We start from the raw sequence: 21069 nt of genomic DNA, 5'->3' as shown, positions 1-21069 counted from the left end.
TTCCCTTATAACCATAAGGGAAAATAAGACAGTAAATTGACATCATCTCCTAGCAACCATGCCTGAAAATTACACCGCATCCGCACTTGCTTGCGATTTTCATGCAGACCCATTCATTTCTATGGGGCCTGCGTTGCGTGAAAAATGCAGCATGCAGAACATGCTGCGATTTTCACGCAACGCACAAGTGATGCGTGAAAATCACTGCTCATCTGAACAGCCCCATTGAAGTGAATGGGTCCGGATTCAGTGCGGGTGCAAAGCGTTCACCTCACGCATTGCACCCGCACGGAATTATCGCCCGTGTGAAAGGGGCCTTAAACACTTACAGCCATTTTCCCATGATTTATAAAATTGCTCGGTAAGTACATGATAAAATAATTTACTAACCTAGGCTTACAATACTGAAGCGATGATAAATCGCTGCTACATGTGCCCACAGCAGTGATACCACCAAGGTTGACAGGTCATTTTTTTGCAGCATTATAGACAGAGACATTGGGGTAGGAGTTTTTTTTTTCCAACATAACCTACTTGCCGTTTGTCATATCCTAGGTAAAAAGGCCACCACAAACTATGGTCCTTGTAAAGTAAAACCACATTGGAGATCACTACTCTTGTCCTGATCATAAAGAATCTGGAGGACTACCCCGGATTCTCCATGGTGAATATTACAGCAGTAAAACCTATTAGCATCAATCACTTGGTCACACACAATGCAACAAGTAGCTAAAACTTAAAATAACGTTTCAATACTTTTTGGGAGGAAAAAGTAAAACCAATATTTGATCATGATAATCATTAGATATTAACTCTTTTCAATCCCGACATGAAAATAAAGATTTATTCTTGAACTTTGGCAGTTAAATAAGTGTCCGCTAGTATACTGAGAACCACACCCTGTCTCCAGTCTAATATTTCAGTTTCTTTGGTCTCTGTTCAGGTGGCTCACAGAAACAAATAGCTGTTCCAGCACTAGGCCATGGTTGAGAAGGGATAATGTGGATGCCACCAGTCTAGGAGATGGACGCTGTGTACAGGATCCAAAACAATCTGCACTCCTTGTTCTCCACGAGGTTTCTTGCCATTTAACACTGGGCAGTCTTGAAAGACCAGTCTTACACGGTGGTGCCTCATATCCGTACTCACATTTATAGTCAACTGGAGAGAAAAAAAAAAAAAAAAAAAAGTACATTCATAGGATATTCTTTTAAAGGAACCCTAAACCTAGAAATGAAAGCTAAAATAAACAAAACATATAGTTGCTCTCACTTACCTGAGTTAGTCTGTCAATGATTGTTAAGATCTGTAAAACCTTATAACAGTTTTCATTAATGTCCCCTGTCCCTTTCCACAGCTCCCTTAAAAGACCGTTGCTATAGCTCGTCTGTCTCTGGCTAAGAAGACATGAAGACGGAGGGGCGGTCCATCACACTGCATGCCTGCATTAGGCTTCAGAGTGAGGAGGAGTGTCTCTCAGTAATCCAATCTGATTGGCTGGCAGGGAGCTGCTGGCTACAGCAAGTGTTATGGGAAGTGAGGGAAAGCAGTTTTGGCCTCAGAACTTGAGAAGGTCCTCATATTGTAAATGTTTAAACAGTCGTAACTAAGGGAAAAACCCAAGTAAAACAGTAGTATGTGAAGAAACTAAAGATTGCTTTATGCATAATGCTGCTGCAGCAGTAACATTCTAAAATGGATTTTTTTATGAAAACATGACAGTTATCCTTTAACCCTGTAGGACAATAACTGCTGAAAACCTTTAATACCACTGAACAATAATTTTTAGCCAAAATGAGTAAAATGAAGTCAAACAATTGTCCCCAAAAGGTGTCCATAGCTTTTAACTCTTTACAAATAAACAAAACTATAAATAGATTGTAACATGTTCCATGGCATGCCTATATTGAACCTGCTGCAGTGCTTCTAGAGAATTATCTTAGAGGGAACCTGTCATCTAGTTTAGCCTTCCCTCACTGATGGCAGCTTAAAGGGGGTTTTCTGACACTTAAAATACTGACGACCTATACTCCGGATAGGCATCAGTATCTGATTAGTGGGGGTCCAACTTTTTCGAGAAGGCAGTGGTGCTCGCAGTAGCACCGTGGCCTTCTCTCAGCTTTCCCTAGGCCAGGTGACATCGGTCACATAGTCTAGGCCAGTGGTGGCGAACCTATGGCACAGGTGCCAGAGGTGGCACTCAGAGGCCTCTCTGTGGGCACCCGCACCCTGGAAAAAGTCTATGGTATGCCAATATGCCTTAGACTTTTCCTGCTATTCATTAGCACAAGGCACACAATGAACGCCACAAGCAGAGCATTAAATATAGGCAGGCTATTATAGCTAGATGATAAAGTACATGGAAGATTTACTGTATTGGACGGTATGTAGTATTCAGGTTAAATTGCCGTTTGGCACTTTGTGATAAATAAGTGGGCTTTGGGTTGCAGTTTGGGTACTTGGTCTCTAAAAGGTTTGCCATCACTGGTCTAGGCACAGCTCAGCCCCATAGAGGTGAATGGGGCAGAGTACAATACCAAGCACAGGTGCTATATAATGTACAATGCTGTGCCCCAACCAGCTGATCTGCAGGGGTCCCTCACCAATCAGATACTGACGGCCTATCCAGAGTATAGGTCATCAGTATTTCAGTCTCAGAAAACCCCTTCAAAGCATTAACAGATGTACTGGTTTCAGTGGTGAGCCACTCATGAGCTAAAAAGTAAGTAATAAATGTCGAGAACCAGTTTCATAATCATCACAGCCTAGGCCTGGAGAAGAGTCACGGATGCCTGAGAAGAGTCATGGTAATTGATATGCTCCTGCTCTCTCCGCCCACCTGCTGATGACTGACAGTTTACTCCTTTGCCATTTGCTTCCTAGGGTGAAAACAAATGCCATCAGTAGGTGGCTGGGGACAGCCAGTATGAATAAATGGCAATCTTCTAGGCGTCCACGACTCTTTTCCAAGTCCATGCTGCAATGATTATAAAAGTAGGTTCTCACCAAACACTTACCCTTCGCTCATGAGTGATACACCACTGAAATCCGCATTGCCGTCACTACTTTATGCTCCCACTAGTGAGGGGAGCACAACGTCAGTCACAGCTTCCCTTTGACAGCACACATGCTGAACAACATGGATGACAATGACACAGCCCATAAGGCTCATGACCACACATGCAGCTAAGTAGCCTTTATTAATTTTTAGGAACAGAATGGGTAACATGGAAAAATAATCATATGACTATTACTTACGTAAGTTAGTGTCATGCCCATTGCCACAGGGATGAAGATAAAATTTAAAGTGGTAACTTGAAAAAGGAAACAGTCCTGGTCTGGGTTAAAATGGACTTCTTTGTACTCTGCAGGGGGTTGTAGTCCATTAAGACAATGGTTCTTCTGCTTCAGAGGCTAAACAAAGAAAACAGTTGTTAATTGTACTATAAACCTCATTCATGGGCTAAACACTCCATGCTTGGCTAGTGCACCTAGATTCTGGTATTCTGTTCTGGCATAGGAAAAGAATTACCTGAATCGACGGATCTGGCATATGCCGGACTGCGCCAGCACCCGTCAGAACCCATTCACTACAAGGAGCTGTGGAGCAGGTACCAGCATTTTGCGGCATTTCCTCCTTTATTTCTGCCAGCTGTTTTGGTGGCTCGGATGCGGACCCGTTCACAAAATATATATATATATATATATTTATTCATATTCTTGTCCACGTTTTGCAGACAAGATATTAATGGCTGTTCGTGCCGTTCTGCAAATTGCGGAACGCAAAACACACAACGGTCATGTGCATGAGGCCTAAGGATCTGCCCGTAACAAAAGACTGAGCAAGTTAACCATTTATATGGTGAGAATCATCTGTATGTTACCAGAACATCAGCTATGGACACGAGGGGATGTGCTGCCAACAAATGGTCATTTTTAGTTCTGCATAAAAGAGGAGATCAATGACAAATAAGCAATTGTGTATTTGTCAGACATTGTACCAGATCATTGCCCCTGGGAATAGGGCCTTTGCATATAAAAGGAAAAGGTAACCTTTTGGGGTAGTAAGTTAGGGTCACTTAAGACAATAGGAAGAAAAGTTGTTTCCAACTAAAATAATGGGGGTCATTTACTAAAACTGTGGGAGTGGGGTGGGAGGGCAAGGGAACGGGCTGGCAGGCCCATCTCATTTACCATTTTCTATGCCCGTTTTAGGTGTAGAAAATGGCCTAAAGTAAGATAGCCAGGAAGCCTGCGCCTCTTCATGACTCCGCCGGATCCACCGCCAGCTATGGGCCTTTATTAAGACTGGCATCTAAAACGCCCAGTCTTAATAAATGTGCGCCAATGTGCCTGTCATTTCTGGGACTCCTTGACATTGCAACTACAACAGTTTTCAGAGGCTACACAAGTCACTTATGCAGGCAGCATACTTACTATTACAATATTGTGGCTGTAGAAGAAAGTATGTCATAGGGTTTACTCATGGCATATTCACAGCCTAGGTCATATACAGTGGTAAGGCTGAGTTCACATTGGGCACATAACTGACAGATTGGGCACATAACTGAGGCGAACGCAGCCTACGGACCCCATAGACTATAATGGGGTCCGTTAGGTTTACGCTCAGAAGATGATTTTGGAGCGGAGACTAAAGTAGTGCATGCAGGACTTAGGCTACTTTAACACTCGCGTTTGGTGCGGATCAGTCATGGATCTGCACAGACGGATCCGTTCAGATAATACAACTGTTTGCATCCATTCAGAACGGATCCGTTTGTATTATCTTTAACACAGCCAAGATGGATCCGTCTTTAACACCAAAGTCAATGGAGGACGGATCCGTTTTCTATTGTGTCATAGAAAACAGATCTGTTCCTATTGACTTACATTGTGTGTCATGACGGATCCGTTTGGCTCAGTTTCGTCAGACGGACACCAAAACGCTGCAAGCAGCGTTTTTGTATCCGCCTCCAAAGTGGAATGGAGACGGAACGGAGGCAAACTGATGCATTCTGAGCGGATCCTTTTCCATTCAGAATGCATTAGGGCAAAACTGCTCCGATGCTCAAGTCAGGGGGGGCCGCCTGGGTGAAAATGGAGGTATGTCCGGGTTCAGCTCTGAACCCGGACAACCCCTTTAAGGGTGTATTAGACACCCTGATGCAGCAAGCGATTGTTGGGAGGAAAGCGTTCCCTCCGGGCAGTGGCCAGATAGCTAGCAGAAGACACCGCTGTCCTCCACAGCATGGGGAGGAGTGATCGCTACGCTATCAGTCGTCCCCATGAAGGACAGCGGTGTGCCGGCAGCAGATTGTGATTACACAGCACAATTTGCTGCTGGCAAATCTAGATCTTTCAGGATGCAGACAGATCTGGACTGCCCGATAAACTAGCTCGTTCATCGGGCAATCCGAGGCAGTATTAGACCGCCAGATGATCGCTAACTAGCGTTACTATCAATGTTCGTTAGCGATTACCGGGCAGAAAATCTTCCGGTCTAATATACCCTTAACTGTTGGTGATAGTTCTCTCCATATAAGTATAGGGAAGATAAAGACTCAAACAGACCACAACTGCTCAGCATGTGCAGCGTACTGAGGGCCCTAACAGTTTGTTAGACATAAGCAGCTTTATGCAAAATTATACAGTTAACCCTTTGAGGACCAAGGGACGTATTTGTCCCATTTTTTTTTTTTAATTGCCTGTATCGTCTGATTAAGAACTAAATACTTTTTTTTTTGTTCGAGTCAAAAACGAGATTTTTGTATAACTTACCAGTAAAATCTCTTTCTCGCTCTTTCCTTGGGGGACACAGAAGACCTTGGGTATAGCTCATCTCCATAGGAGGCGTGACACTAAGTGAAAACTGTTAAGCCCCTCCTCCACAGCTATACCCTCAGCCTGGAGAGAGAGGCTGCCAGTTGCGTGTCCAAGTAGTGAAAAAAGGCAAAGTCCAAAAGTGGAACCAACAAGCCAACTACCCAACGGGTAAAACAACTCGGAAACCGTGTAGAGAAAAACAAAGAATGGGTGGGTGCTGTGTCCCCCAAGGAAAGAGCGAGAAAGAGATTTTACTGGTAAGTTATACAAAAATCTCGTTTTCTCGCCCAGTTTCCTTGGGGGACACAGAAGACCTTGGGACGTTCAAAAGCAGTCCAAAAGGGGGAGGGACCACAGCACCAAGGCGAAGCACCCGAAGGCATCAAGAAACCGCCGCCCGCAGACCAGGCGGCCCAAGGCAGCACCTGCCGAAGCCAGAGTATGCACCCTGTAGAACGCTGTAAGGCAGACCAGTGACCGCCTCGCACAGACGCATGGCCGAAGCCAAATGCCTCCGGCCCAGGAGGCACCGACAACTCTGAAATGAACGGAGACACCAAAAGCAGAACCCTGCCCTTGGTGCGGTAACCACAGCAATAACCACAGTGAGAAAGCGGAGGAAAGCCACCCCGGAGGCCACCAACCCGTTGCGCGGACCTCCTAGAAAACCAAGTGACCCAACGTCGACAAGAGCCGGAGATCTCCAAGTAAAAACCGCAAGGCCCAAACAACTCCCAAATCTGAAGAAGAGTCCGTTCCCGGGGGTGGAAAGGGGAGGACGAAAGCCTCGTCAAAATGAAAGACAAACACCACCTTCAGAAGGAAGGAAGAGACGGGATGGAGAACAGCCCTGTCCTGAGGAAAGAGAAGGCCCGGAACAAGAAGGGCCGCCACCCAGGCACCCGCCAGAGACACGGAAACATAACCGTACAGGACAGAAGGAGTAGAGAGAGCATCTGTAACGGCTCCAAGGAAAAGACTGGAGTGCCAAGAGCCCAGCATGCAATGCCCAGGGCGGTACCCAGGGGCAGTACAAGGGAACCCCAAAGCCGCTCCATGGAAGAGGGTCCTGACAAGCCCAGAGGGCCGGGGAACGCTGAAAGGGGAAGGACAGCGCCGACACTTGACACTTCAAGCAACAGAGTCCCAGTCCCAGATCTAGGTCGGACTGGAGAAAAACAGAACCATTAGGAGCGAACACTAGCGAGCACGCAAGAGTCGCCTGGGCAAGCGGGTGAAAACCCAATGCGAACAGGCGCAGACCCGAAACACGGGCAGAACGGTCGGCAAAAAAACTGGTCCCATCAGCCCCCGAGCAACGTTGTCCTGTAACCACCCGGAGTGGGGGAGCAGAAGGACAGACGGAAAGGAACCGAAGGGTCCGCCCAGCAACCGCCAGGACAAGACAGGCTAAAGTCCATGTCGATGTAGCCACCACAGGAAGACGTCCTACAGTCCCGGTGTGGGAGATCTAATGACAATCTCGACCGAATGGGGGTTCCTCCCAAGTTACAGCCAGAGTGAACAAGGGAGACAGTACGAGGCCAAGAGGAACACCAGAACCATCCACATGAACAACCAAGCTCTCCCCAGAGGGGAGGGCAGCGAAGGAACCGCCACTGAAGCGCGGCCGGGGCAAAAGCCACACCGGAGGGAGCCGAGCCGAACCGAGCGGGAGCCAAGCAGAGCCGGCGAGAAAAGGCAGTCGAGACAGAGGCCGGCATAACACCCTCCAACCGAAAGGAGGAGTGGGCAACAGGGAAGCCATAGGACAGCTCAAAGGCAGAACCCCGCTCACTGAGACGCCCGGTTCACTGCCACGCAGAAGGCGAGTACCCTGAAGAACCCAAGGTGGAGGTCCTACGGACCTGGGTAAGCGAACACCCAAGAGAAGCTGGGTGACCATCCCGAGAAAAGCGGCCCGAACCCGGTAGCGGACCAGCCTGAAGCGCAGAGGGGGCGCCAAAAGAAAAGACTCATACTGCACGACACCCGAAGAGGAGGAAACAGTAGCAGGCGAGGGAACAGCAGCCCCGCCAGAGCCAACGCCGAAAACGAGTGGCACTGCAAACAGCACTCTCGACCCAGTGACCACTGGCGCCGGGAAGCGAGTGCACGGGAGAACGAAAGGGCACCTATCAAAGAACCACGAACACTCCCCAGGTGGAAAGGCCAACGGACATGGTGGATGCCGACCAACGGGACCACAATATACAGGCCAAACCAGAGAAACGAGCACCACCCAGCTCGGCGAAGTAGAGAGCAGTAGAGCCCATCTACTCATATCTAAAGAATACACCTTTGAATACAATGGCATTCTTTTAATGCTTGTATGACAGCACCCAAGGGTTATACAGGTGGACAGAATGATCTCTTTAGAGAAGAGTGCAAGGCCCGTGACAAGCACCACATCCCAAGAGAAAAAAAGGGAATGTCGCAGGAGGAAGTGAGGCATACGTACGAGCAGCCCCGCAAGCAGTGAGAAGGCCAACCCACCTATGGGAGGAGAAGGCATACACGGCCCAAACAACGGACAGAGTGCACCAGAAATACCGCTCACTGCAAAAAAATAGACACCCAGTGAAGGGGATCAGCCACAGAGTCCAACAGTATCAACGGAAGTGCAAAGTGCAACCTGAAAGGGAGTTATGCACAAGACATCAGTATGGCATGCGATGGAAATGCAGGCAGGCCCCCCAGAAAAGGGGGAAACGTATCTGGCAACACTGCAGCTGGTAAGAATGCAAAGGCCCGTCCCAAAGGGGGGATGCCCAAGGCCAGTAACAACTTCAGAGAAGTAGAACATACCATAGTCTGCCCAGAAGGTGACCAATCACATGGCCGCACAGTACCCAGCGGGAACGCAGGAGGGAGGTCCGCCCAGTGAAAGGGGGACATGCACGGGGTTATCCAACCATTAAGCGAGTGCGCAATAACCCACCCACTACCGAATACTGTGAGAGTGCAACTACTCCACAATGAAGGAGAACATGCAAGAATCCCGCACAGCATATCACGGACAGCCATGGGTCACGTGAGGGTGCAAATTTTTCGCCCATGGATGAGGAGGGCCGTGTATGGCCCGCAACACATCCGGCGAAAGAGCAGTATTCCACCCAGAAAGGGGCGGGGTAATGCACACGGCCGTCACCGCATCCAGCAAAAATGCAAGCACCCCGCCAAGGATGCGGGACATGCACATGGCCAGCAACGCACTGGCGAGAAAACAACCACAGTCAGTGGTGTTGTGCGTATGCCGCCTGAGGAAAGGATACATGCTCATTGCTGGCAGCGATTCCAGTGAGTGCAGCACACCACCCAAGGAAGGGGTCGTGCACATGGCCGGCAGCGAATCCAATGATAGTGCAGCAATCCACCTATGGAAGGAGTTCATGCACATGGCCGGCAGCAAATCCAGAGAGAGTGCAGCATTCCGCCTATGGACGGAGGTCATGCGTATGGCCGGCAGCGAATCCAGAAGTGCAGCATTCCGCCTATGGAAGGAGGTCATGCGTATGGCCGGCAACGAATCCAGAAGTGCAGCATTCCGCCTATGGAAGGAGGTCATGCACATGGCCGGTTCATGCATATGGCCGGCAGCGAATCCAGCGAGAGTGCAGCGTTCTGCCTATGGACGGAGGTCATGCATATGGCCGGCAGCGAATCCAGAGAGAGAGAGCGCAGCAGTCCTCCTTTGGACGGAGGTCATGCGTATGACCAGCAGCGAAGCCAGAGAGAGTGCAACATTCCACCTATGGAAGGAGGTCATGCATAAGGCCGTAGCGAACCCAGCGAGAGTGCAGCATTCCGCCTATGGAAGGAGGTCATGCATAAGGCCGTAGCGAACCCAGCGAGAGTGCAGCGTTCCGCCTATGGAAGGAGGTCATGCATATGGCCGTAGCGAACCCAGCGAGAGTGCAGCGTTCCGCCTATGGAAGGAGGTCATGCATATGGCCGTAGCGAATCCAGCAAGAGTGCAGCGTTCCGCCTATGGAAGGGGGTCACGCATATGGCCGTAGCAAATCCAGCGAGAGTGCAGCGTTCCGCCTATGGAAGGGGGTCGTGCACATGGTCAGCATCGTATGCGGTAAAAGGGCAGTATTCCGCCTACAGAAAGGGGGTCATGCACAAGGCCAGCCCGCAGCCAGAGAGAGTGCAGTATGCCGCCTACAATGGGGGGTCATGCACATGGCCAGCACCGCGACTGGAGAGGGCGACTAATTCTGCCTATAGAAAAAGGCGGCCTGCACCTGGCCAGCGCCGTACCCCAGGAGAGGGCAAGGGTCCGCCTAGAAAGGGAAACATGTATACCTGGCCAGTGCCACGGAGCGCAACATGCCACCTATAGAATAGGGGCAGGCATACGGCCAGCGCTCTAAGGTCAGGCTGCAGTATCCTGCGCAGCCAACATAAAATACAGATATTTCATATATATGATATATATTCACACTTCATTATTAATATTATTATATTTTTTATTTTATTTTAATTTATTTATTTATATATATATTTTTTTTTTTTTTTTTTTTCTATTTATTATTGTAAAAACACAGCCTCTTTTAGGCAGGAAGGGGCCACCATATAAGAGCACAGCCTCACTGAGAGGCTAGCCATCCCAGGGTCTCCTCCAGATGGCAGCCGTCATACAAGAGGTTAATACAGATCGGACCTGAGGGCGGTGCAGCGATCCCCTGGGGGCGGGGGGACCTCCGGCGGGAAGAATTCGCGCCTGCGAATGCCCGCCCCCTCCAATCGAGGCCGGAATATTGCGGCCTAGTAGGCCGCGAAGCCGGGGCCTAAAGTTTGCGGTGCCCGGAGGTACCGGCCGGGATCTGGAGGGAGCGAAGCGGCGCATGCACAATACCGGCCGCGGGAGCCCACCCCGCGGGCCGGAGACTCAGGGGGCCTGGAAGAAGGAGCCCGGGATAGAACCTTTCTGCGGCGCCCGACCGACCGGAAGACAGCCTCTCAGAGCACCTGCGGTCGGCCGGGGTCCGCTGAACACCGCAGTCATGCCGGCCGCGGGAGCCCACCCCGCGGACCGGAAACAAGGGCCCTACGCCGCAGCAGTCAGGAGAGGGCCCAGGCCCTGAGCCGTGTCAAGGAGGGATGCCTGCGCACCGGTAAGGCGATAGGGGGGGATGGGGGACCCTGCAAGGAGAGAGGCAGCTCCCTGGGCGGCATGATAGGGACGCCAGCATATAGTGGAGGGGAGGAGAGGGAACTAATGAAACAAACTAGGATGGCCAGACCAGTATGGGGGCCAGACCAGTATGGGGGTCAGTCAAGCAGGAGACCGGGGTGGGGGGGAGGGGGTCGTAGGGCTGGAGAAGCCACTCTCTCACCACAGCAGTCTTCACCCTCGGTCCGTTCCAGCAGGGTCGCCCCTTCAGCTACTGGCACCGTAGTGGCAGGACGCTGGAAGAGGGACTTGGCGTGCGGGCGACCCTTACGCTGGCGGGATGCAGGGGAGCTGGGCTGCCCTGGTCCACCTTGCCTTCTGTGGGGGAGGCAGCAGTGCGGATGCCGGCACTGGCGCAGCTCAACCCCGGGAGAAACAGAGAGGTCTAGTGCGTCTCTGTTGTCCCGTATTCTGGAACAAAAGAAAATAAAGTAAAAATCAAAAAATTTTAAAAAACAACAAAGGAGAAAACAGCCCTGCAGTAGCAGGGAGTGTCTTGCCTCCTTGGACACTAAGCAAAAACTGGCAGCCTCTCTCTCCAGGCTGAGGGTATAGCTGTGGAGGAGGGGCTTAACAGTTTTCACTTAGTGTCACGCCTCCTATGGAGATGAGCTATACCCAAGGTCTTCTGTGTCCCCCAAGGAAACTGGGCGAGAAATATAAGTTCTTATCAACAAATGGATCTAGCTTTTTGCCAGTTATTTCATGAAATGGCTTAGTTACAGCAACTGAAGTGTAAGAACTTCAGTTGCCGTAACAAATAAAAAAAAAAAAAAAAAAAAGGATTTCCATTAAAAGTAACCTAAATAGTCACATTTTTTCCCATGTCATAACTCCTCCCCCAAAAATGACAAGTGTGGAAATGGTTTTATTTATTGTTCAAATACATTCTTAAATGGAAAAAAAAAATATTTTTATATTGATGACCGTAATCTTATGGTCCTCAAAGGGTTAACTCTATCCGGCTGATGTCACATGAGGCTACAATAAGCAAAATGTGGCCCGACACCATGTTTGTACACCTTTGCAGTATGTATGGATGTAGCTTCACAATCACACGGATCGTGTCTCACAACGAACAACCTATGCCACTCTACCTATTAGATGGACCTAGTCCTGACCACTGCCAGCACTCTTCATTAATTCATAAATGGACACAAGTTGGATTGTATGTAGTAAGTAAACTAGCATACCAGCTTCTTAAATTTGAAGTTAAATTCCCACAATGGCTGAGGTCTGCTTCCAGTCTCCACCTTTTTACACCAGAAAAGTAGACACTGAAATTCAAACAAACAAATGTACCAGTTATGACAAAGAAATGTAATGTCACATATGCAGAAAAGGTCATCTGTAAACCAAGATCTCATATATATATATGAGGCTACATACACACGACTGTATTTTGGGTCCGACCTGCATCCCCACGACCAGTCTGCTAATTATGCATGTCCTATTCTTGTCCAGTTTGTGGACAGGAATACGCAGTTCTATCATCAAAAATCAGGCACACGGCCAGTATCTGTATTTTTGGGATCTGCGTTTTTCAGACTGTAAAATGCATACGGTTGTGTGCATGAAGCCTTTTCACACTGCCTGAATATATGGGCCAATTATTGGGAACAAGCGTTCGTAAGAATCTGCCTGCAGATCACCCAATGAACGAACGAACGTTCATCGGGTGAAGTGATTGGTTGTGTGGACACCTCAGTCTTCAGATCATGTTGTCTAAGGGTACATTCACACTTGCGGACGAGGATTCCGGCAGGCAGTTCCGTTGCCGGAACTGCCTGCCGGATCCGTCAAAACGTATGCAAACTGCTGGCATTTGTCAGATGGATCCGGATCCATATGACAAATGCATTGAAATGTCGGATCCGAAAAACGGAACCAGCATTTTAATTTTTTTCACCTTTTTTGCGGTCTGAGCATGAGCAGACCGCAATGCCAGATCCGTTTTGCCAGAACACTTGGGGCGGATCCGGCATTAATGCATTTCAATGGGGAAAAAAATGCCAAGTGTTCTGGAATTTTGGATGGAGATAAAACTGCAGCATGCTGCGGTATCATCTCCGCCCAGAAAAGTCAAAAAGACTGAACTGAAGACATCCTGAACGGATTGCTCTCCATTCAGAATGCATTAGGATAAAACTGATCAGTTCTTTTCTGGATTTGAGCCCCTAGGACGGAACTCAGCACCGGAAAAGAAAAACGCAAGTGTGAAAGTACCCTTATCAGAACACTGCTGCCCAGGAGCAATGATTTTGCACGAGCAGGAGCAATAGCAGCAGCGATCACTTGTCCTCATACTGTGGAGGTGATCACTGCGTGTAAATGCAAAGCTTCACCTCCATTTAACAAACAGCGGACTGTTAGGAAACAACGCTTCCTTCTCGACAATCTTCTGCTCCTCGACCTGTGTAAATGCACCTTAACACTTGCCTTCAGACTAAGAGCCCTTTTACAGTGTCCGAGGATCGGGACAATTATTAGGAGCTAGGGTTCCAATAGGTCACATGAAAGCCCTTTAATCAAGTACAGACTGACACTAAATCCTGGATCTGTGCTCTTATAGCCCATGTACAACCCCCAATAAATTAGTCTCAGCCCTTACTCTCTAAAGCATCCTCTAATGCACTGAGGCATACGATAAGAGCACATACAAAACCACTCAGCTTACTTTGGAATTTAACAAAGTGTTAGGAGTTGATTCCGGTAATGAAGGATTTTTAGCCACCCTGGAACAAAACGGCTCGTACATGTGGAATAAGGAACGAATAACACATGCACGCAGAGAGCGCAGCCTGTACATGCACCCTGGAAGCAAACGAACAGGAAGGTAGGAGCTTGTGTGATAATGTCTGAAAAAACAAGAAATGGAGTATTAAAACCAAATCGATGAATCGTTTACATCAATCCTGCGGCTGAATGTCTCCTTTCATGCATTAGCTTATTGGCAAGTGTTACAACAAAAGAAGAGGTACATTCCAGCCAGGGCAAATTATGGCATATCACTTGGATCAAACGGGATGTAGGGACCCCCAACAATACAAGAGAATAAGGAGACCCCCAAACCACACACAAAACCCTCCCAGAGAAGAGATCTGGCACAACTGAACCGCACTTTCTCATTTCATTCTGTATAATCATACCCTGAAGGATCTGTGCTCATGTGCCCAGAATGACAGCCTGTATGGTTACCATATAGCGATACATTTTGTACACTGCACAGAAGTACCACACACAGAAAAGGCCAATAATGCAATTCTAGAAGCTCCCATAAAGCAGCCAGTCCACAGATCATTACTATGTGAGGTTATGATTAAGGTCATTAATATTCTACACTGCTTATCACACCTTTTGTACAATCTCATCCAAAAGACAGCAGTGCAAGTAACGGTCCAAGCTTTCTTACAAATAAGAGCAAACGTCACAATATCTTCCGGTCGGATGTAGGAGGAGAGTACAAGCCAGATGTCAATGGGACAGTCGACTCCGTCTGCAGGGCTGCTCTCTGGAGAGGAACGTAACCTCATTAATAGAGTCCCAATATTCAGAGAACACATAGCAAATACTAGTACAGGAAAGAAAGGTTTATACGTAGATATACATACATGGCACGTAAGGGATGAGAACAAAAAATGAACAGTAGTAGTGACTTTGTTACCAGAAATCTGGGGGTTCTTCCATCCTGTGTGTGTAGCTCCTATTCACTACAATGGGAGTTACGGAAATAGAGAAGCGCCGCCCCGCTTGGCTGTTTCCATAAGCCCAGCCACCTAGAACTAGCGAGATGGGACAACCCATTTAAAAATAGTTGTCCCACCAGAAAAACATATCCCCTATCCGAGGTCCAACCACTGGGAACCTACCAATCACAAGAACTTGTGTTCCCAAGTCCCTGGAGCAATTGTCATGCATGTGTGCTGGTGCTTCATTCAATTCTATGGGACTGGGGAAGAAAAGCTAAGGACAGCAGTTCAGTATGTCTCACATGCTCGTTCCCTGTTCCATATAAGACTGCCCTAAAAATGGTGCATCATTCATATGTTATGTTATACACGGGCTGTGAATATCAGCCTCTAGGACATGTAAGGCTTAGTTCACACTTCAGTTACTTGGTCAGTGATTTTGATCAGTAAGGCCTCTTTCACACGACAGTTTTTTTTTAAATTATTTTTTCCCGTTTACTGGCCGTTTTTTGCGTGCCGTACACGGAACCATTCATTTCAATGGTTCAGCAAAAAAAAAAAAAAAAGTATTCGTTCTGTTTTTTTGCGGAACCATTTATTGAAAATGTTATGCCCAGACCAATTTTTTCTATGTAATTACTGTATAAGCCATACGGAAAAACACTATGGAAATAAAAAAAAAAAGAAACAACGGACCTGTGAAAAACAGACTGCAAAACACTGAAAAAAAAAAAAACGGTCGTGTGAAAGAGGCTTCAGGCTACTTTCACACTTGCGGCAGGACGGATCCGACAGGCTGTTCACCCTGTCGGATCCGTCCTTCCGTTACTTCGCCGTGCCGCCGCTCCGTCTCCATATACTATAATGGGGACGGGCGGAGCTCCAGCGCAGTACGGCAGTTCGCGGTGAGAGGCCGCCGGACATGCAGGACTTTTAGCTCAATGAGCCAGCAAAATAAGTTATTATTTAGTCACAGGACAAGCCCTTTTATACCGAACCCGAGTGCTGCTATCTGACCATCAAACTTTCTATGAAGGAGGGGGATTTAAACATTATGGAAATAGAAGGGAAAAGAAATCCAAAGCAAGGGAAAAAAAAAAAAAAAAAATCTCTTCCTTCCTTACCTTTTTGTTTCTTACTTTTCTTTTTCCTGAACGAGGTCTCATTTTCCTCCAGTTCATCACAGCTCTCATCATTCCCATTCTCAGACAATCCGGACAGACCATCCTCACTGGGCACCCGAGAGGCCTCCAAGCCACAAAGCGCTTTCACTGAAGAAGAAAACCAAACATTTACCTAGTTTACCCATCATCAGCGCAGTTGCTTTTTAGGCCTAGACTTGAAAAAGTTACAATTAAAGATAGACTACACGTACCAAGTTTTTGTTTTAAAAAGCATAGAATTTAACGTGCTTAACTAAAAACGATACCTTTATTATTTGACTGGGTTATAGAGCAAAAGGGTTTGCTCCAAGTGATATCCCGAATATGATAAATACATTGGGACAAGAACTCCTCTTAAAAAAAAAAGGGATAGATTCTTACATGTGGTCAATAAAGTGCTGACTAGGTAAAAATTGGGGGGGGGGTGGGTAGATGGATGGGAAAGAAACTTTCCCTAGATGACCCTCAAGATCTAAAATCCTGTGCCCAGGGATGTCCCCTGATGGTGGAGACACCCTGCCCCCGTACCCAAGTCTCTTTATTGCCCTAAAAAGTTTTTTTTCCCATCCATCTACCCACCACCCCCAATTCTTACCTAGTCAGCACTTTATTGACCACATGTAAGAATTTATCCCTTTTTTTAAGAGGAGTTCTTGTCCTAATGTATTTATCATATTCGGGATATCACTTGGAGCAAACCCTTTTGCTCTATAACCCAGTCGAATAATAAAAGGTATCGTTTTTAGTTAAGCACGTTAAATTCTATGCTTTTTAGGGCTCTTTCACATTTGTGTTGTCCGGATCCGGCGTGTACTCCACTTGCCGGATCCAGAAAAACGCAAGTGAACTGAAAGCATTTGAAGACTGATCCGTCTTCAAAATGCTTTCAGTGTTACTATGGCAGCCAGGACACTATTAAAGTCCTGGTTGCCATAGTAGGAGCGGGGAGCGGTATACTTACAGTCTGTGCGGCTCCCGGGGCGCTCCAGAATGACGTCAGAGCGCCCCATGCGCATGGATGACGTACCATGCGATCACGTCATCCATGCTTGTGGGGCGCCCTGACGTCACCCTGGAGCGCCCCGGGAGCCGCACAGATGGTAAGTATACTGCTCCCCCACTCCCCACTACACTTTACCATGGCTGCCAGGACTTTAGCGTCCCGGCAGCCATGGTAACCATTCAGAAAAAGCTAAACGTCGGATCCGGCAAAGCGCCGAAACAATGTTTAGCTTAAGGCCGGATCCGGATCAATGCCTTTCAATGGGCATTAATTCCGGATACGGCCTTGCGGCAAGTGTTCAGGATTTTTGGCCGGAGCAAAAAGCGCAGCATGCTGCGGTATTTTCTCCGGCCAAAAAACGTTCCGGTCCTGAACTGAAGACATCCTGATGCATCCTGAACGGATGTCTCTCCATTCAGAATGCATTAGGATAAAACTGATCAGGATTCTTCCGGCATAGAGCCTCGACGACGGAACTCTATGCCGGAAGAAAAGAACGCAGGTGTGAAAGAGCCCTAGTTTACTATTCCATTGCTGAGAAGTGAGGAACAATCCGATTACATACACCAGGAATGCTCAACCGGCGGCCCCACAGCTGTTGCAAAACTACAACTCCCAGCATGCCCAAACAGCCTACAGCAGGGCATTGTGGGAGTTGTAGTTTTACAACAGCAGGTTGAGGATGCCTGACATACACCATGTCCACCAGAGCATGTACCCTAGTCTGGGTTAATGTCATACTGTAAAGCCTCATGCACACGACGTCCATGTTGCGTCTGTTTTCCTTTTTTGTGTGGACCCATTGACTTCAATGGGTTCATGTGACCATGTATAGGACATCATCAGCACACAGATGATCCGTGATCTTTCTGCATCTGTAAGTCTGTCTTGCTAAAGATAGCAAATGTTTCATACTTGGCCGTAAAATGTAGTCCATAAACCTATTGAAGACAAGGTCAACAAAAACGGATGCAACGCAGGCAACAAAATATATACGGTCGCCAGCATGAAGCCTAAAATACAAGTTAACGTGGAACTCCAACATGTATTTTATGGTATAACACTATCAGAATGGATTCCTTATATACAAGTCGCAGGGTTCAGATCATCTTTGCCTTCAGCACTAACCTTCTTTCTGAACAGCATTGGCCACCGCCTTTCTCACACGTCCAGACTTCACAACAGCCGGATCCGAGTTGGCAAAATCCGCCACCGTAACTAGAAAAATAAAAATAATAATTCTATCAGTCAAGTCAGAAATGATGAGGCTGAGTACCGTAATTTGCCGGGATTTTTGGTGCACATTTGGCACAGAAAGCCGTGAAATGAGGATTTGTCGCCAGCTGCGGACAGGAGCATATAACACTTTTACAGTTTATCAGGCACAAAGCTGAAAATGACAAGAAACTGTGACAGGCGCTGCAGTTGTGTGCCCATGTGTGCCGATACCGTTAGGCCCCTTTCAGACAAGCGAGTGTCACGCTCCGGACTCGCAGCAGCTCCTGACCTCCCAGCACTGCCAGGTTCACATAGCATTATATTGATTTATGATGCTATGTAATAGGGTTGTCACAATACCAAAATTTTGATACCATAAAAAAAGTATTGCGATACTTGATATCATAAAAAAAAAAAAAAAAAAAAAAAAAAAACACACACACACACACACACACACACACACACACACCAAAAAAGCCACGTGCATTCCGTATTTTATGGAACGTCTGGCCCATTTTTTTGGGGGGCACACGGTGACTAGAAAATGGCGAATCGTGCATTTTTTTTTTCTTCTGTTACGGCGTTCACCGCATAGATTTTTTTTTATACTTTAATAGTTTTGAATTTTCAGATGTGGTGATATGTGATATGTTTATTTTTTTGTTTATATATAAAATTGGGAAAGGGGGTGATTTATACTTCATATTTGTGTTTTTTCTTAAATTTTTATTTAATAACCATTTCCCCCTTAGGGGCTAGAACCTGGGATCGTTTGATCCCTTGTCCTATTCACCCTAAGAGATCTCTATTAGGGTGAATAGGACTTCACACTCTCCCTGCTGCTCTGTACACACAGCAGCAGGGAGATTACCATGACAGCCAGGGCTTCAGTAGCGTCCTGGCTGCCATGGTAACCGATCGGAGCCCCAGGATTACACTGCTTGGGGTCCGATCACAACTACCACTGCACTACCAATGAAGAGGGGGGAAGGAGATCCTGTGGCCACCAATGATATAATACTGGGGGGGGGGGGGGGCGCACTGTGCCACCAATGTTTTTAAATCATTAATACAAATACAGGAGGCAGGTGCCGGCAGCAGAATCACATATCCGGCACGCGGCCTGTATGACAGGAAGCTGCGATCAACGGCAGTTAACCCCTCAGGTGTGGCACCTGAGGGGTTAGCTGCCGTGGATCGCAGCTCCCCGTCATAGAGGACGGGTGCCGGCTATGTGATACTGCTGCCCGCACCCGCCTCCTGTATTTGTATTAATAGATTACTTATCTTCATTGGTAGCGCAGTGGCCACAGCCCCTCCCCTGTCATTGGTGGCAGCGGCACAGAGGGAGGGAGAGACTGCTTCCTTCTCCTCTGTGCTGCTGAGGGAACATGGAGCGCGCTGAGAGCAGTAGCGCAGCCTAGTATCGGTAAATGGCAAATCCCGGTATCGAATTGATACAGTACAAAAGTATTGATTATTCGATACCCAGTGCAACCCTACTGTGTAACCCTTAGAGGTCTGGAATATATGGTATAACACTGACATTCCAGAACTGTAAGGGTTACATAGCATTATATTGATTTATGATGCTATGTGAACCCAGCCGTGCTGGGAGGTCAGGACGGGAGCTGTGTTATACTCACGCTTCGAGTCTGAAAGGGGACTTATACTGAGCCACACACAGTGGACGAACCAGCTAAGAAAGCACACCGCCCCCCTGAGGTTAGGACACCAGTGCAGGAGAGGATAGGGGTCAACATCTGGCATCCTGCTGCTCCCCCTCCAGTTACAGAGGGGAGATACCGAGCAGAAATCTCAGTGTGACCTGCATACGCTATTAGGCCTGTTTCACACTGGTCGCTACTCATCCGTAACTACAGTGTACATCGGTGAGCTACTGGAAGTCTGCCTGGCCCCATTCACTATGCATGCAGCGGTATTTGTCCGACCGCCTCTCGGCATATTTATCGTGCTGCAGCCAGATCTACGCCGCTTCCCATTAGGGTCCATTCACACGTCCGTTGTTTCTTTCCTGATCTGTTCCGTTTTTTGCGGAACAGATCTGGACCCATTCATTTTCAATGGGTCCTGAAAAAAAAAAAAAAAAAAATCAATAAATAAATCGGACAGCACAATGTCTGATTTTTTTTCAGGACCCATTGAAAATGAATGGGTCCAGATCTGTTCCGCAAAAAACGGAACAGATCAGGAAAGAAACAACGGACGTGTGAATGGACCCTTATAGTGACTGTGGCCGGGAGGACTTCCGGCAGTAGTTACGGATCCGGCAGGCTGTTCCCCTGCCCGAATGATTAACACCAGTGTGAATGTAGCCTAAGGCACAAAAAAAAAAAAAAAAAAACACACACCACACAATTTTTAATAGTCACTTTTTTTCCACAGACGGATTTCTGAAAAATGGCCATTAAAAAGGGTCCCTTGTATTGCAGGGGGGCTGTCTGCCCCTGAAAACAGAGAACAAAACATGTCCTATAGACTGCACTGATTTGTGTGGTGTGAACGTACCCTTATGTATGACGGGTACAGAATCCATACAAGAGAACCCGACATTACCAGAGGGAGCAGTTGCCTATAGCGACCAATCATATTCCATCTTATTTTCCCAAGATCCACCCGACAATGAAAGCTGAAATGTGATTGGTTGTGTGAGCTTCAGTGAACGTACAGCTGCTAGCGTGCTCTCCGCCTCTCACCTCTGTGGGAGCTCACATCATCGGCCCGAAATTTCAGCCGTTTTCTGTTCCCTCTCCGGGGCATGGTTGCGGCTTAGTAAGGGCAGACGTCACACAGACTCTAGGAAAGGGAAAATCGGTCCAGGCCATAGCTACAGACCACGGGGGAACGATGAGAGCGGAGGAAAAAGAAAGTGAGATCCGCCGGGGTCTTCTGCCATCATGGAACACGTCACTCCAGTTCCATGTAACCTGGAAGTAATCTTCCTCTCTCTCTCTTCCGCCCGCCATCACT

At 47.7% G+C, this 21069-nt stretch overlaps 1 protein-coding gene across 1 annotated transcript; it reads right to left on the bottom strand.

The window, feature by feature from the left end:
• Positions 1 to 202: 202 nt before the first annotated feature.
• On the bottom strand, positions 203 to 21014 carry TMEM183A (transmembrane protein 183A). Its single transcript, XM_044283550.1, has 8 exons — positions 20796 to 21014; positions 17989 to 18078; positions 15819 to 15965; positions 14360 to 14516; positions 13683 to 13863; positions 12199 to 12282; positions 3259 to 3414; positions 203 to 1161 (listed from the first exon to the last, which is right to left on the bottom strand). Exons 1-8 carry the CDS (start codon positions 20857 to 20859, stop codon positions 976 to 978), a joined length of 1065 nt encoding a protein of 354 aa, XP_044139485.1. The 5' UTR covers positions 20860 to 21014; the 3' UTR covers positions 203 to 975.
• Between the last annotated feature and the right edge of the window lie 55 nt (positions 21015 to 21069).

Source organism: Bufo gargarizans, chromosome 3 (assembly GCF_014858855.1).
Source record: "Bufo gargarizans isolate SCDJY-AF-19 chromosome 3, ASM1485885v1, whole genome shotgun sequence".
NCBI lineage: Eukaryota > Metazoa > Chordata > Amphibia > Anura > Bufonidae > Bufo > Bufo gargarizans.
This window is presented reverse-complemented; position numbering and strand designations above follow the sequence as displayed.